Source organism: Heptranchias perlo, chromosome 3, assembly GCF_035084215.1.
Source record: "Heptranchias perlo isolate sHepPer1 chromosome 3, sHepPer1.hap1, whole genome shotgun sequence".
Lineage (NCBI taxonomy): Eukaryota > Metazoa > Chordata > Chondrichthyes > Hexanchiformes > Hexanchidae > Heptranchias > Heptranchias perlo.
Window position 1 is genome coordinate 139,225,728 of NC_090327.1, and position 19,719 is coordinate 139,245,446.

At 45.1% G+C, this 19,719-nt stretch overlaps 1 protein-coding gene across 1 annotated transcript; it reads left to right on the top strand.

The window, feature by feature from the left end:
• Nucleotides 1-4,487: 4,487 nt before the first annotated feature.
• On the top strand, nucleotides 4,488-17,915 carry LOC137307524 (probable G-protein coupled receptor 139). Its single transcript, XM_067976854.1, has 2 exons — nucleotides 4,488-4,776; nucleotides 17,017-17,915. Exons 1-2 carry the CDS (start codon nucleotides 4,488-4,490, stop codon nucleotides 17,913-17,915), a joined length of 1,188 nt encoding a protein of 395 aa, XP_067832955.1.
• Nucleotides 17,916-19,719: the final 1,804 nt, after the last annotated feature.

Genomic DNA, 19,719 nt, shown 5'->3' on the forward strand with positions numbered 1-19,719 from the left:
AGTGTGGCACCAAGGAGCCCTCGTAAAATTGAAGTCAATGGGAATCAGGGGGAAATCTCTCCAGTGGCTGGAGTCATACCTAGCACAAAGGAAGATGGTAGTGGTTGTTGGAGGCCAATCATCTCAGCCCCAGGACATTGCTGCAGGAGTTCCTCAGGGCAGTGTCCTAGGCCCAACCATCTTCAGCTGCTTCATCAATGACCTTCCCTCCATCATAAGGTCAGAAATGGGGATGTTCGCTGATGACTGCACAATGTTCAGTTCCATTCGCAACCCCTCAAATAATGAAGCAGCCCGAGCCCGCATGCAGCAAGACCTGGACAACATCCAGGCATGGGCTGATAAGTAGCAAGTAACATTCGCGCCAGATAAGTGCCAGGCAATGACCATCTCCAACAAGAGAGAGTCTAACCACCTCCCCCTGACATTCACCGGCATTACCATCACCGAATCCCCCACCATCAACATCCTGGGGGTCACCATTGACCAGAAACTTAACTGGACCAGCCATATAAATACTGTGGCTACGAGAGCAGGTCAGAGGCTGGGTATTCTGCGGCGAGTGACTCACCTCCTGACTCCCCAAAGCCTTTCCACCATCGACAAGGCACAAGTCAGGAGTGTGATGGAATACTCTCCACTTGCCTGGATGAGTGCAGCTCCAACAACACTCAAGAAGCTCGACACCATCCAAGATAAAGCAGCCCGCTTGATTGGCACCCCATCCACCACACTAAACATTCACTCCCTTCACCACCGGCACACCGTGGCTGCAGTGTGCACCATCCACAGGATGCACTGCAGCAACTCGCCAAGGCTTCTTCGACAGCACCTCCCAAACCCGCGACCTCGACCACCTAGAAGGACAAGAGCAGCAGGCACATGGGAACAACACCACCTGCAAGTTCCCCTCCAAGTCACACACCATCCCGACTTGGAAATATATCGCCGTTCCTTCATTGTCGCTGGGTCAAAATCCTGGAACTCCCTTCCTAACGGCACTGTGGGAGAACCTTCACCACACGGACTGCAGTGGTTCAAGAAGGCGGCTCACCACCACCTTCTCAAGGGCAATTAGGGATGAGCAATAAATGCTGGCCTTGCCAGCGACGCCCACATCCCGTGAACGAATAAAAAAAAAAGGTAACACAGCACAGGCCAGGGACTGAGCCTGGGCCTTTCTTGCTCTGTGTGGGGCTCAGTCCCACACCGGGTGAGATCAGGTAACACAGCACAGGGTGGGGATCAAGCCTTGGCCTTTCCTGCTTCATGTGGGCCTCAGTATCACACCGGGTGAGATCAGTAATACAGCACAGGGTGGGGACTGAGCCTGGCCTTTCCTGCTCTGTGTGGGGCTCAGTCCCACACCGGGTGAGATCAGGTAAGACAGCACAGGGTGGGGACTGAGCCTGGGCCTTTCCTGCTCTGTGTGGGCCTCAGTATCACACTGGGTGAGATCAGGTAAGACAGCACAGGCCAGGGATTGAGCCTGGGTCTTTCCTGCTCTGTGTGGGCGTCAGTATCACACCGGGTGAGATCAGGTAAGACAGCACAGGGTGGGGACTGAGCCTGGGCCTTTCCTGCTCTGTGTGGGGCTCAGTCCCACACCGGGTGAGATCAGGTAAGACAGCACAGGGTGGGGACTGAGCCTGGGTCTTTCCTGTTCTGTGTGGGCCTCAGTATCACACCGGGTGAGATCAGGTAAGACAGCACAGGGTGGGGACTGAGCCTGGGCCTTTCCTGCTCTGTGTGAGGCTCAGTATCACACCGGGTGAGATCAGGTAAGACAGCACAGGGTGGGGACTGAGCCTGGGCCTTTCGTGCTCTGTGTGGGGCTCAGTATCACACCGGGTGAGATCAGGTAAGACAGCACAGGGTGGGGACTGAGCCTGGGCCTTACCTGCTCTGTGTGGGGCTCAGTATCACACCAGGTGAGATCAGGTGAGACAGCACAGGCCAGGGATTGAGCCTGGGCCTTTCGTGCTCTGTGTGGGGCTCAGTATCACACCGGGTGAGATCAGGTAAGACAGCACAGGGTGGGGACTGAGCCTGGGCCTTTCCTGCTCTGTGTGGGGCTCAGTATCACACCGGGTGAGATCAGGTAAGACAGCACTGGGTGGGGACTGAGCCTGGGCCTTTCCTGCTCTGTGTGGGCCTCAGTATCACACCGGGTGAGATCAGGTAAGACAGCACAGGCCAGGGACTGAGCCTGGGCCTTTCCTGCTCTGTGTGGGGCTCAGTATCACACCGGGTGAGATCAGGTAAGACAGCACAGGGTGGGGACTGAGCCTGGGCCTTTCCTGTTCTGGGCCCTTCCTCCTCCAATGCCTCTCCTCCATCGTCTTGCTGGGTGGGCCTGAGCTCGCCTGGTTCCATTCTTATCTGTCCATTCACAGCCAGAGCTTCTCCTATATTGGCTTCCCTTCCCACACCCACACCGTTACCTCTGGAGTCCCCCAAGGATCTATCCTTGGCCCCCTCCTATTTCTCATCTACATGCTACCCCTCGGTGACATCATCCGAAAACACAACATCAGGATCCACATGTCTGCTGATGACACCCAGCTCGACCTCACAACCACCTCCCTCGACCCCTCCACTCTCTCTCATTTGTCACACTGCTTATCTGACATCCAGTATCGGATGAGCAAAAATTTTGGGAAAACCGAAGCCATTGTCTTTGGCCTCTGCCACGAACTCCGTTCCCGATCCACTGACTCCATCCCTCTCCCTGGCCACTGTCTGAGGCTGAACCAGACCTTTCACAACCTTGTCGTCCGATTTGACCCTGAGATGAACTTCCGACCACATATCCGCTCCATCACCAAGGCCGTCTACTTTCACCTCCACAACATCGCCCGTCTCCGCCCCTGCCTCAGCTCATCTGCTGTTGAAACCCTCATCCATGCCTTTGTTACCTCCAGACTTGACGACTCCAATGCTCTCCTGGTTGGCCTCCCATCTTCCACCCTCCGTAAACTCCAGCTCGTCCAAAACTCCTGCTGTCCGTATCCTAACTCGCACCAGATCCCATGTGCTCGCTGACTTACATTGGCTCCCGGTCCAGGAATGCCTCAATTTCAAAATTCTCATCCTTGTTTTCAAATCCCTCCATGGTCTCGCCCCTCTGTATCTTTGTAACATCCTCCAGCCCTACAAGCCTCCGAGATCTCTGAGCTCTTCCAATTCAGGCCTCCTGCACATCCCCAATTTTAATCACTCCAACATTGGTGGCTGTGCCTTCAGCTGCCTAGGCCCTAAGCTCTGGAATTCCCTCCCTAAATTTCTTCGCCTCTCTACCTCCCTCTCCTCCTTTACGATGCTCTTTAAAACCTACCTCTTTGACCAAGCTTTCGGTCACCTGTCCTAATATCTCCTTATTTGGCTTGGTGTCAAATAGTGTTTGATAACGTTCCTGCAAAGCACCTAGTGATGTCTTACTACATCAAAGGAGCGATATAAATGCAAGTTTTTATTGTTGTGTAAGTATTTACAAGGGTCTGTGAGAGTGAGTCGATATATAAAGGAGTGCTCAGGATTGGAGACATTCAGGGAGCCCCCAGACTGTGTCAGTCTGAATCGGGGCCTGTGGGAGTGAGTTAATATTTGCAGGGGTTCCAAGGACCGTAGACATTCAAGCTTTATCCAGACCTTGTCAGTACTTACAGAGGTCTGTGGGAGTGATTCAATATTTATGGTGTTACTCGGCAGTGTACACATTTAGCCAGTCAACAGATTGTGTCAGGAAATCTGGAAGTGGGCCAATATTTTTAGAATTACCCAGAGCCTTTATCACAGTCTGTAGGAATATTTGGAGGGAAATCCATAGACTGTGCGAATATTTACAATAGAATCCAAAGAATGTGCCATTATTTACAGGTAAATCCAGAGACTGTACCAATATTAAGAAGAGGTTCCATAGACTTGCCAATATTGATGGGGTATCCAGAGATTGCACCAATATTCACAGGGTGGTCTCCAAACTAACTGGTAGAATGGTTCAGTTTCCATCTCTGAGTTTAAACCCGATTCTTGAGAAATGGATAGAAACTCTCTGAAATTAAAGGATTTCACTCCGAAATAATCTGAAATCTGTAAATGAAGCTGCTCTCACTTCACATCCATGCTGTCAGACTGTGGGCTCATAGTTCCTGTTGTTCCAAATATTTATTAAAATAATATACTGGGCTTTGGGTTTTCCATCTGCATAATATTTGGTTAAATATATGTTGTGCTGCAAAAGTTGTTGGATTGAAAGTTGTAAACAGAATCTGTTTGTTCAGTGACTGTAATTAATGTCAGTCTCCATTGGCCCTAATTGTGTCACTGGAGTGTTTCTCTCTGTTATTTATAAGCGACTACTTTCAACGTGTTATCCCATAGTGTCAGTGGGAGCATCACCCCCGGCACTAACAGGGATCAGCGGCTCCACAGAGAGGGAAAGAATAGATCGGAATCTGAGAACAATAGATTGGAATGTTACAACAATGGGTCGGAATCTGAGAACAATAGATTGGAATGTTACAACAATGGGTCGGAATCTGAGAACAATAGATTGGAATGTTCCAACAATGGGTCGGAATCTGAGAACAATAGATTGGAATGTTACAACAATGGGTCGGAATCTGAGAACAATAGATTGGAACAGTCCATTCTGGTTATTTCAATATCTCGACGTAAATTATGATTTTGTCTCATTCGAGGATCGGATAAATTTTGTGCTTTTGGGTATACAAGTAATTTACTATCCTCTGCTCGCTGCTATTGGTGTTTCTGGTAAGTCTCTATATCCAGCTATTAATTCGATAAAACATGTTTCACTGCATAATTGTTCTTGTTCCCTGTCCAGCACTCGCTGCTGTTTGATTTGATGGTAAGTCTCTATATCCAGCTCAAAAATTAAAAGGGGTACCCGGGCTGGGAGATACATTGATGGGGGAGTGGGATCAGTGATGAGAGATATATATACGGGGACTTTCTGGGTGTGAGATTTAATTCACAATAGGACCCTGAAAGTGAGGCTGTACTTCAGGGTCCCTGAGCATGCACCTGTTTTACAGGGTCACTGGGGTGTGTCAGTATTGGAATGGGGTCCAGACACGATACTAAAATACAGAGGATGCAGAGACAGTGATAATATACAGGGGATCCAGAGACAGTGATAATATACAGGGGATCCAGAGACAGTGATAATATACAGGGGATCCAGAGATGGTGATAATGTACAGGTGATCCAGAGAATGTGATAATATACAAGGGATCCAGAGATGGTCATAATATACAGGTGATCCAGAGACAGTGATAATATACACGGGATCCAGAGATCGTCATAATATACAGGGGATCCAGAGACTGTGATAATATACAGGGGATCCAGAGACTGTGATAATATATAAGGGATTCAGAGATGGTCATAATATAGAGGGGATCCAGAGACAGTGATAATATACAGGGGATCCAGAGACTGTGATAATATACAGGGGATCCAGAGACTGTGATAATATACAGGGGATCCAGAGACTGTGATAATAGACAGCGGATCCAGAGACGATGATAATATACAGGGGATCCAGAGGTGGTGATAATATACAGTGGATGCAGAGACAGTGATAATATACAGGGGATCCAGTGACAGTGATAATATACAGTGGATGCAGAGACGGTGATAATATACAGTGGATGCAGAGAGGGTGATAATATACAGTGGATGCAGAGACGGTGATAATATACAGTGGATGCAGAGACGGTGATAATATACAGTGGATGCAGAGACGGTGATAAAATACAGAGGATGCAGAGAGGGTGATAATATACAGTGGATGCAGAGAGGGTGATAATATACACTGGATGCAGAGTTGCCGTTAATATACAGGGGATCCGGAGGTGGTGATAATATGCAGGGGTTGCAGAGATGGTAATAATATACAAGGGATGCAGAGTTGGTGATAATATACAGGGGATCCAGAGATGGTGATAATATACAGTGGATGCAGAAACGGTGATAATATACAGTGGGGCTGAGACAGTGTTAACTTACAGCAGAGCAAGAGAAGGTGATAATATACAGGGATTCCAGAGAGGGTGATAATATGAAGGGGATCCAGAGATAGTCATAATATACAAGGGGTCAAAGAAGATGATAATATACAGGGGATCCAGAGATGGTGATAATATACAGTGGATGCAGAGACAGTGATAATATACAGGGGTTGCAGAGATGGTAATAATATACAAGGGATACAGAGATGGTGATAATATACAGGGGATCCAGAGGCGGTGATAATATACAGGGGATCCAGAGACGATGATAATATACAGTGGATGCAGAGATGGTAATAATATACAGGGGATTCAGAGACGGTCATAATATACAGAGGATCCAGAGATTGTGACAATATACAGCTCCAGAGATGATGATAATATACAGTGGATGCAGATACGGTGATAATATACAGTGGATGCAGAAACGGTGATAATATACAGTGGATGCAGATACGGTGATAATATACAGTGGATGCAGATACGGTGATAATATACAGTGGATGCAGAAACGGTGATAATATACAGTGGGGCTGAGACAGTGTTAACTTACAGCAGAGCAAGAGAAGGTGATAATATACAGGGATTCCAGAGAGGGTGATAATATGAAGGGGATCCAGAGATAGTCATAATATACAAGGGGTCAAAGAAGATGATAATATACACAGGATCCAGAGATGGTGATAATATACAGTGGATGCAGAGACAGTGATAATATACAGGGGGTGCAGAGACGGTGATAATATACAGGGGATGCAGAGACGGTGATAATATACAGGGGATGCAGAGACGGTGATAATATACCGTGGATGCAGAGACAGTGATAATATACAGTGGATGCAGAGACAGTGATAAAATACAGTGGATACAGAGACAGTGATAATATACAGTGGATGCAGAGATGGTGATAATATACAGTGGATGCAGAGACGGTGATAATATACAGTGGATGCAGAGACGGTGATAATATACAGGGGATCCAGAGACGGTGACAACATATACTGGATGCAGAGACCGTGATAATATACAGGGGATGCAGAGACAGTGATAAAATACAGTGGATACAGGGATGGTGATAATATACAGTGGATGCTGAGACGTTCATAAAATACAGCAGATACAGGAATGGTGGTAACATACAGTGGATACAGAGACGGTGATAATATACAGAGGATGCAGAGATGGTGATAATATACAGCAGATACAGGAATGGTGATAATATACAGCGGATCCAGAGACGGTGATAATATACAGGGGATGCAGAGACCGTGATAATATACAGTGGATGCAGAGACGGTGATAATATACAGTGGATGCAGAAACAGTGATAATATACAAGAGATCTGGAGGTGGAGATAATATGCAGGGGTTGCAGAGACGGTGATAATATACAGTGGATGCAGAGATGGTAATAATATACAAGGGATACAGAGATGGTGATAATATACAGGGGATCCAGAGGCGGTGAATATATACAGTGGATGCAGAGATGGTAATAATATACAGGGCATTCAGAGACGGTCATAATATACAGGGGATCCAGAGATTGTGACAATATACAGCTCCAGAGACGATGATAATATACAGGGGTTGCAGAGACGGGGATAATATACAGTGGATGCAGATACGACGATAATATACAGTGGTTGCAGAGACGGTGATAATATACAGTGGGGCCGAGACAGTGATAATATACAGTGGATGCAGATACGGTGATAATATACAATGGATACAGAGACAGTGATAATATACAGTGGATGCAGAGACGGAGATAATATACAGTGGATGCAGAGACGGTGATAATATACAGTGGATGCAGAGACGGTGATAATATACAGGGGATCCAGAGACGGTGATAATGTACAGTGGATCCAGAGACGGTGATAATATACAGAGGATCCAGAGACGGTGACAATATATACTGGATGCAGAGACCGTGATAATATACAGGGGATGCAGAGACGGTGATAATATACAGGGGATCCAGAGACGGTGATAATGTACAGTGGATCCAGAGACGGTGATAATATACAGAGGATCCAGAGACGGTGACAATATATACTGGATGCAGAGACCGTGATAATATACAGGGGATGCAGAGACAGTGATAAAATACAGTGGATACAGGGATGGTGATAATATACAGTGGATGCAGAGACAGTGATAAAATACAATAGATACAGGAATGGTGGAAATATACAGCAGATCCAGAGACGGTGATAATATACAGTGGATGCAGAAACGGTGATAATATACAGTGGGGCTGAGACAGTGTTAACTTACAGCAGAGCAAGAGAAGGTGATAATATACAGGGATTCCAGAGAGGGTGATAATATGAAGGGGATCCAGAGATAGTCATAATATACAAGGGGTCAAAGAAGATGATAATATACAGGGGATCCAGAGATGGTGATAATATACAGTGGATGCAGAGACAGTGATAATATACAGGGGTTGCAGAGATGGTAATAATATACAAGGGATACAGAGATGGTGATAATATACAGGGGATCCAGAGGCGGTGATAATATACAGGGGATCCAGAGACGATGATAATATACAGTGGATGCAGAGATGGTAATAATATACAGGGGATTCAGAGACGGTCATAATATACAGAGGATCCAGAGATTGTGACAATATACAGCTCCAGAGATGATGATAATATACAGTGGATGCAGATACGGTGATAATATACAGTGGATGCAGAAACGGTGATAATATACAGTGGATGCAGATACGGTGATAATATACAGTGGATGCAGATACGGTGATAATATACAGTGGATGCAGAAACGGTGATAATATACAGTGGGGCTGAGACAGTGTTAACTTTCAGCAGAGCAAGAGAAGGTGATAATATACAGGGATTCCAGAGAGGGTGATAATATGAAGGGGATCCAGAGATAGTCATAATATACAAGGGGTCAAAGAAGATGATAATATACACAGGATCCAGAGATGGTGATAATATACAGTGGATGCAGAGACAGTGATAATATACAGGGGGTGCAGAGACGGTGATAATATACAGGGGATGCAGAGACGGTGATAATATACAGGGGATGCAGAGACGGTGATAATATACCGTGGATGCAGAGACAGTGATAATATACAGTGGATGCAGAGACAGTGATAAAATACAGTGGATACAGAGACAGTGATAATATACAGTGGATGCAGAGATGGTGATAATATACAGTGGATGCAGAGACGGTGATAATATACAGTGGATGCAGAGACGGTGATAATATACAGGGGATCCAGAGACGGTGACAACATATACTGGATGCAGAGACCGTGATAATATACAGGGGATGCAGAGACAGTGATAAAATACAGTGGATACAGGGATGGTGATAATATACAGTGGATGCTGAGACGTTCATAAAATACAGCAGATACAGGAATGGTGGTAACATACAGTGGATACAGAGACGGTGATAATATACAGAGGATGCAGAGATGGTGATAATATACAGCAGATACAGGAATGGTGATAATATACAGCGGATCCAGAGACGGTGATAATATACAGGGGATGCAGAGACCGTGATAATATACAGTGGATGCAGAGACGGTGATAATATACAGTGGATGCAGAAACAGTGATAATATACAAGAGATCTGGAGGTGGAGATAATATGCAGGGGTTGCAGAGACGGTGATAATATACAGTGGATGCAGAGATGGTAATAATATACAAGGGATACAGAGATGGTGATAATATACAGGGGATCCAGAGGCGGTGAATATATACAGTGGATGCAGAGATGGTAATAATATACAGGGCATTCAGAGATGGTCATAATATACAGGGGATCCAGAGATTGTGACAATATACAGCTCCAGAGACGATGATAATATACAGGGGTTGCAGAGACGGTGATAATATACAGTGGGGCCGAGACAGTGATAATATACAGTGGATGCAGATACGGTGATAATATACAATGGATACAGAGACAGTGATAATATACAGTGGATGCAGAGACGGAGATAATATACAGTGGATGCAGAGACGGTGATAATATACAGTGGATGCAGAGACGGTGATAATATACAGGGGATCCAGAGACGGTGATAATGTACAGTGGATCCAGAGACGGTGATAATATACAGAGGATCCAGAGACGGTGACAATATATACTGGATGCAGAGACCGTGATAATATACAGGGGATGCAGAGACGGTGATAATATACAGGGGATCCAGAGACGGTGATAATGTACAGTGGATCCAGAGACGGTGATAATATACAGAGGATCCAGAGACGGTGACAATATATACTGGATGCAGAGACCGTGATAATATACAGGGGATGCAGAGACAGTGATAAAATACAGTGGATACAGGGATGGTGATAATATACAGTGGATGCAGAGACAGTGATAAAATACAATAGATACAGGAATGGTGGAAATATACAGCAGATCCAGAGACGGTGATAATATACAGTGGATGCAGAGAGGGTGATAATATACACTGGATGCAGAGTTGCCGATAATATACAGGGGATCCGGAGGTGGTGATAATATACAAGGGATACAGAGATGGTGATAATATACAGGGGATCTAGAGACGATGATAATATGCAGTGGATGCAGAGATGGTAATAATATACAGGGGATTCAGAGACGGTCATAACATACAGGGGATCCAGAGATTGTGACAATATACAGCTCCAAAGATGATGATAATATACAGGGGTTGCAGAGACGGTGATAATATACAGTGGATGCAGATACGGTGATAATATACAGTGGGGCCGAGACAGTGATAACTTACAGCAGATCAAGAGAAGGTGATAATATACAGGGATTCCAGATAGGGTGATAATATGAAGGGGATCCAGAGATAGTCATAATATACAGGGGGTCAGAGACTGTGATAATATACAGTGGATGCAGAGACAGTGATAATATACAGGGGATGCAGAGACGGTGATAATATACAGTGGATGCAGAGACAGTAATAATATACAGTGGATGCAGAGACAGTGATAATATACAGTGGATACAGAGATGGTGATAATATACAGTGGATGCAGAGACGGTGATAATATACAGAGGATGCAGAGACGGTGATAATATACAGTGGATGCAGAGACAGTGATAATATACAGTGGATACAGAGATGGTGATAATATACAGTGGTTGCAGAGACAGTAAAAATATACAGTGGATACAGAGATGGTGATAATATACAGTGGATGCAGAGACAGTAATAATATACAGTGGATGCAGAGACAGTGATAATATACAGTGGATACAGAGATGGTGATAATATACAGTGGATGCAGAGACAGTAATAATATACAGTGGATGCAGAGACAGTGATAATATACAGTGGATGCAGAGACAGTGATAATATACAGAGGATGCAGAGACAGTGATAATATACAGTGGATGCAGAGACAGTGATAATATACAGAGGATGCAGAGACGGTGATAATATACAGAGGATGCAGAGACGGTGATAATATACAGTGGATGCAGAGACGGTGATAATATACAATGGATGCAGAGACAGTGATAATATACAGTGGATGCAGAGACGGTGATAATATACAGAGGATGCAGTGACAGTGATAATATACAGTGGATGCAGAGAGGGTGAAAATATACAGTGGATGCAGAGAGGGTGAAAATATACAGTGGATGCAGAAACAGTGATAATATACAGAGGATGCAGAGACGGTGAAAATATACAGTGGATGCAGAAACAGTGATAATATACAGAGGATGCAGAGACGGTGAAAATATACAGTGGATGTAGAGAGGGTGAAAATATACAGTGGATGCAGAGAGGGTGAAAATATACAGTGGATGCAGAAACAGTGATAATATACAGAGGATGCAGAGACGGTGAATATATACAGTGGATGCAGAGAGGGTGAAAATATACAGTGGATGCAGAAACAGTGATAATATACAGAGGATGCAGAGACGGTGATAATATACAGTGGATGCAGAGACGGTGATAATATACAGAGGATGCAGAGACAGTGATAATATACAGAGGATGCAGAGACAGTGATAATATACAGTGGATGCAGAGACGGTGATAATATACAGTGGATGCAGATTCAGTGATAAAATACAGAGGATGCAGAGACGGTGATAATATACAGAGGATGCAGAGACAGTGATAATATACAGTGGATGCAGAGACAGTGATAATATACAGAGGATGCAGAGACGGTGATAATATACAGTGGATGCAGAGACAGTGATAATATACAGTGGATGCAGAGACAGTGATAATGTACAGAGGATGCAGAAACGGTGATAATACACAGTGGATGCAGAGACAGTGATAATATACAGTGGATGCAGAGACAGTGATAATATACAGTGGATGCAGAGACAGTGATAATATACAGAGGATGCAGAGACAGTGATAATATACAGTGGATGCAGAGACAGTGATAACATACAGTGGATGCAGAAAGGGTGAAAATATACAGTGGATGCAGAAACAGTGATAATATACAGAGGATGCAGAGACAGTGAAAATATACAGTGGATGCAGAGAGGGTGAAAATATACAGTGGATGCAGAGAGGGTGAAAATATACAGTGGATGCAGAAACAGTGATAATATACAGAGGATGCAGAGACGGTGAAAATATACAGTGGATGCAGAGAGGGTGAAAATATACAGTGGATGCAGAAACAGTGATAATATACAGAGGATGCAGAGACGGTGATAATATACAGTGGATGCAGAGACGGTGATAATATACAGAGGATGCAGAGACAGTGATAATATACAGAGGATGCAGAGACAGTGATAATATACAGTGGATGCAGAGACAGTGATAATATACAGTGGATGCAGAGACAGTGATAATATACAGAGGATGCAGAGACGGTGATAATATACAGTGGATGCAGAGACAGTGATAATATACAGTGGATGCAGAGACAGTGATAATATACAGTGGATGCAGAGACAGTGATAATATACAGTGGATGCAGAGAGGGTGAAAATATACAGTGGATGCAGAAACAGTGATAATATACACTGGATGCAGAGACAGTGATAACATACAGTGGATGCAGAGAGGGTGAAAATATACAGTGGATGCAGAAACGGTGATAATATACAGTGGATGCAGAGAGGGTGATAATATACATTGGATGCAGAGTTGCCGATAATATACAGGGGATCTGGAGTGGTGATAATATACAAGGGATACAGAGATGGTGATAATATACAGGGGATCCAGAGGCGGTGAATACATACAGAGCATCCAGAGACGATGATAATATACAGTGGATGCAGAGATGGTAATAATATACAGGGGATTCAGAGACGGTCATAACATACAGGGGATCCAGAGATTGTGACAATATACAGCTCCAGAGACGATGATAATATACAGGGGTTGCAGAGACGGGGATAATATACAGTGGATGCAGATACGGTGATAATATACAGTGGATGCAGAGACGGTGATAATATACAGTGGGGCTGAGGCAGTGATAACTTACAGCAGATCAAGAGAAGGTGATAATATACAGGGATTCCAGAGAGGGTGATAATACGAAGGGGATCCAGAGATAGTCATAATATACAAGGGGTCAAAGAAGATGATAATATACAGGGGATCCAGAGACGGTGATAATATACAGGGGATGCAAAGACGGTGATAATATCCAGTGGATGCAGAGACAGTGATAATATACAGTGGATGCAGAGACAGTGATAAAATACTGTGGATACAGAGACAGTGATAATATACAGTGGATGCAGAGACGTTGATAATATACAGGGGATCAAGAGACGGTGATAAAATACAGTGGATACAGAGACAGTGATAATATACAGTGGATACAGAGACAGTGATAATATACAGTGGATGCAGAGACGGTGATAATATACAGGGAATGCAGAGATGGTGATAATATACAGTGGATGCAGAGACGGTGATAATATACAGGGGATCCAGAGACATTGACAATATATACTGGATGCATAGACCGTGATAATATACAGGGGATGCAGAGACAGTGATAAAATACAGTGGATACAGGGATGGTGATAATATACAGTGGATGCAGAGACAGTGATAAAATACAGCAGATACAGGAATGGTGCTAATATACAGTGGATACAGAGACGGTGATAATATACAGAGGATGCAGAGATGGTGATAATATACAGCAGATACAGGAATGGTGATAATATACAGTGGATACAGAGACGGTGATAATATACAGTGGATGCAGAGACAGTGATAATATACAGCAGATACAGGAATGGTGGTAATATACAGTGGATACAGAGACGGTGATAATATACAGAGGATGCAGAGATGCTGATAATATACAGCAGATACAGGAATGGTGATAATATACAGTGGATACAGAGACGGTGATAATATACAGTGGATGCAGAGACAGTGATAATATACAGCAGATACAGGAATGGTGGTAATATACAGTGGATACAGAGACGGTGATAATATACAGTGGATGCAGAGACAGTGATAAAATACAGCAGATACAGGAATGGTGGTAATATACAGTGGATACAGAGACGGTGATAATATACAGGGGATCCAGAGATGGTGATAATATACAGCGGATACAGAGACGGTGATAATATACAGGGGATCCAGAGACAGTGATAATATACAGGGGATCCAGAGACTGTGATAATATACAGCGGATCCAGGGACAGTGCTAATATTTACAGCGGTCCAGAGACAGTACTAACATTTATAGGGGATCCAAAGAAGGTACTAATATTTACAGTGGGTTCCAGTGACAGTGCTAATATTTAAAGGGGATCCAGTGATGATTGTAATATTTACAGGGTGATCCAGGGACGGTACTAATATTTACAGGGAATCAAGAGACTGTACTAATATTTACAGGGGATCGAGAGACTGTACTAATATTTACAGGGGATCGAGAGACTGTACTAATATTTACAGGGGATCGAGAGACTGTACTAATATTTACAGGGGATCGAGAGACTGTACCAATATTTGGGGGAATCCAGAGATGGTGATAATACATAAGGGATCCAGAGTTGGTACAGATATTAAAAGGTGATCCGGAGATGGGACAAATATTTACACGGGATCAGGAGATGGTGACAATATACAGAGCATCCAGAGACAGTGATAATATACAGGGGATCCAGAGACAGTGATAATATACAGGGGATCTGGAAATGGTGATAATATACAGGGGATCCAGAGATGGTAATAATATACAGGGGATCCAGAAATGGTGATAATATACAGGGGATCCAGAGATGGTGATAATATACAGGGGATCCAGAGATATTGCACATATTTACAGGGGATCCAGAGAGTGCGATAATATACAACAGATCCAGAGATATTACTAATATTTACAGGGGATCCAGTGATGGAACTAATATTTTCAGGGGCTTCATTGACGGTAGTAATATTTACAGGGGTCCAGAGATGTTACTAATATTTGCAGGGGATCCAGAAAGTGTACTAATATTTACAGGGGATCCAGTGCTGGGACCACTGCTTTTCTTGATATATATTAATGACTTGGATTTGGATGTAGAGGGCACAATTTCAAAATTTGCAGATGACAGAAAACTTGGAAGGGTAGTGAACAGTGAGAAGGATAGTGATAGACTTCAAGAGGATAGAAACAGGGTGGTGGCATGGGCGGACACATGGCAGATGAAGTTTAACGCAGAAAAATGCGAGGTGATGCATTTCAGTAGGAATAATGAGGAGAGGCAATAAAAACTAGAGGGCACAATTCTAAAAGGGGTACAGGAACAGAGAGATCTGGAGATATATGTGCACAAATCATTGAAGGTGGCAGGGAAGGTTGAGAAAGTGGTTAAAAAAGCATACAGGATCCTGGGCTTTATGAACAGAGGCATAGAGTACAAAAGCAAAGAAGTCATGATGAACCTTCATGAAACACTGGTTCGGCCACAATTGGAGTATTGTGTCCAGTTCTGGACACCACACTTTAAGAAAGATGTGAAGGACTGAGAGAGTGTGCAGAAAAGATTTACTAGAATGATTCCAGGGATGAGGGACTTAAATTACATGGATAGACTGGAGAAGCTGGGATTGTTCTCCTTGGAACAGAGAAGGTTGAGAGGAGATTTGATAGAGGTATTCAAAATCATGAAGGGTCCAGACAGAATAGATAGAGAGAAACTGTTCCCATTGGCGGAAGGGTCAAGAACCAGAGGGCATAGATTTAAGGTGATTGGCAAAAGAACCAAAGGTGACATGAGGAAAACATTTTTTAAACAGTGAGTGGTTAGGATCTGGAATGTACTGCCTGAGGGGTTGGTGGAGGCAGATTCAATCATGGTCTTCAAAAGGGAACTGGATAAGTACTTGAAAGGATAAAATATGCAGGAGTACAGGGATAGGGCAGGGGAGTGGGACTAGCTGGATTACTCGCGCATAGAGCCGGAGTGGACTCGATGGGCCGAATGGCCTCCTTCCGTGCTGTAACCTATGATTCTATAATTCTTACAGGGGATCCAGAGGCGGTGCTAATATTTACAAGGGATCCAGAGACGGTGCTAATATTTACAGGGGATCCAGAGACGGTGCTAATATTTACAGGGGATCCAGAGGCGGTGCTAATATTTACAGGGGATCCAGAGTCGGTGCTAATAGTTACAGGGGATCCAGAGACGGTGATAATATTTCCAGGGGATCCAGAGAGGGTGATAATATTTAAAGGGGATCCAGAGACGGTGCTAATATTTACAGGGGATCCAGAGAGGGTGATAATATTTAAAGGGGATCCAGAGACGGTGCTAATATTTACAGGGGATCCAGAGGTGGTGCTAATATTTACAGGGGATCCAGAGAGGGTGATAATATTTACAGGGGATCCAGAGACGGTGCTAATATTTACTGTTGATCCAGGGATGGTAATAATATTTACAGGCAGTTCCAGCCTGATGTACAATTGCCCTGTTTATTTCCCTTCCTTACAGTTAACTTATTGACGATAGTTATCCTATCTCGGGGAAAGTGCGGTCTCTCCAAATGTGTCACTCGTTACCTGGTGGCGATGGCAGCGGCGGATCTACTGGTCGTTATCTTCGATCTGATACTCAGGCAGATTCCCATTGTCTATCGGGGTCAGTTTCGTTTCCTGTGGTCCATCCCCGTGTGTAATATCCACGCCGTCCTGCTTTTCGCAGCCACAGACTGTTCCGTCTGGTTCACCGTCACTTTCACCTTCGATCGATTTGTGGCCATTTGTTGCCAGAAGCTGAAAACTAAATATTGCACCGAGAGAACGGCGGCTGTGGTTTTGGGAACAGTGAGTGTGCTGGGCTGTTTGAAGAACATTTTCTGGTACTTTATGTTCACAGAATGGTATGTGCTTTACAATGAACCGTGGTTTTGTTATGTAACAGCCAGTGTTATGGATTCACCGATGTGGGCAACAATTGAATTCCTTCATTATATCCTCACCCCGGGGATCCCATTTGTTCTGATTCTGCTGCTCAATGCTTTCACCGTCAGATACATTTTAGTGGCCAGCAGAGCCCGCAGGAGACTCCGGGGTCACAGCAGGGCGGAGAGTCCCAGAGACCCAGAGATGGAGAGCCGAAGGAAATCAATAATTTTACTCTTTGTGATATCAGGGAACTTTATACTGTTCTGGGCACTGTTTATGGTGTATTTTATATGGAACCGGGTGTGGATGTTGGGGTTTTATTCTGTAATTCTACCCAGGTTTATACAGGAACTGGGATTCATGTTCCAGCTCATGAGTTGCTGCACAAACACTTGTATTTATGCCGTGACACAGTCTAAATTCAGAGAGCAGTTGAAGAATGCGGTGAAATATCCCTTTACTGTAATTATAAAATTCATGAAATAATGAGAAGATCTGAAGACTTTCTCAGATCAGAGACCGTTCTGCGTCATACGGTGTCTGATTCTCTCTCCACCAGGCCACGGTGCTGCAAACACTGTGTATTCTCCAATCACTGAAACCTTTCTAACCTGAGGGAATTTATCAACTCATTTACAGTGCTGTCAAAGATTATATATCAGGAAAGTACAAGTTGTAAAATTATATATCACGACTAATTGCACCAATACTTTCATCATATTGGAGAATTTAAAAGATAAAAAATAAACAAAAATACAAGTCCAGATTCTCCCCCCACCCCCTGGGGAGAGCAGTGAGTAGTAAAGTCCACACTCTCTCCCCACCCCCTGGGGAGAGCAGTGAGTAATAAAGTCCACACTCTCTCCCCCCACACACCTCTGGGGAGAGCAGTGAGTAATAAAGTCCACACTCTCCCCTCACCCCTGGGGAGAGCAGTGAGTAGTAAAGTCCACACTCTCCTCCCACCCCCTGGGGAGAGCAGTGAGTAATAAAGTCCACACTCTCCCCCCACCCCCTGGGGAGAGCAGTGAGGAGTAAAGTCCACACTCTCCCCCCACCCCCTGGGGAGAGCAGTGAGTAGTAAAGTCCACACTCTCCCCCTACCCCCTGGGGAGAGCAGTGAGTAATAAAGTCCAAACTCTCTCCCCCCACCCCCTGGGGAGAGCAGTGAGTAATAAAGTCCACACTCTCCCCCCACACACCCCTGGGGAGAGCAGTGAATTTTAAAGTCCACCCTCTCTCCCCACCCCCTGGGGAGAGCAGTGAGTAATAAAGTCCACACTCTCCCCACCCCCTGGGGAGAGCAGTGAGTAATAAAGTCCACACTCTCTCCCCCACACACACCCCTGGGGAGAGCAGTGAGTAATAAAGTCCACACTCTCTCCCCCACACACACCCCTGGGGAAAGCAGTGAGTAATAAAGTCCACACTCTCTGCCCCACACCCCCCCCCCTGGGGAGAGCAGTGAGTTTTAATGTCCACACTCTCCCCCTACCCCCTGGGGAGAGCAGTGAGTAGTAAAGTCCACACTCTCTCCCCCCACCCCCTGGGGAGAGCAGTGAGTAATAAAGTCCACACTCTCCCCCCACCCCCTGGGGAGAGCAGTGAGTATTAAAGTCCACACTCTCCCCCCACCCCCTGGGGAGAGCAGTGAGTAATAAAGTCCACACTCTCCCCGAACCCCCTGGGGAGAGCAGTGAGTAATAAAGTCCACTCTCTCCCCCCACACACCCCTGGGGAGATCAGTGAGTAATAAAGTCCACACACTCTCCCCCCACCCCCTGGGGAGAGCAGTGAGTAATAAAGTCCACACTCTCCCCCCACCCCCTGGGGAGAGCAGTGAGTAATAAAGTCCACACTCTCTCCCCCCACCCCCTGGGGAGAGCAGTGAGTAATAAAGTCCACACTCTCCCCCCACCCCCTGGGGAGAGCAGTGAGTAGTAAAGTCCACACTCTCTCCCCACCCCCTGGGGAGAGCAGTGAGTAGTAAAGTCCACACTCTGCCCCCACCCCCTGGGGAGAGCAGTGAGTAGTAAAGTCCACACTCTGCCCCCACCCCCTGGGGAGAGCAGTGAGTAATAAAGTCCACACTCTCTCCCTACCCCCTGGGGAGAGCAGTGAGTAGTAAAGTCCACACTCTCCCCCCACCCCCTGGAGAGAGCAGTGAGTAATAAAGTCCACACTCTCTCCCCCCTCCCCTGGGGAGAGCAGTGAGTAATAAAGTCCACACATTCTCCCCCCTCCCCTGGGGAGAGCAGTGAGTAGTAAAGTCCACTCTCTCCCCCCACCC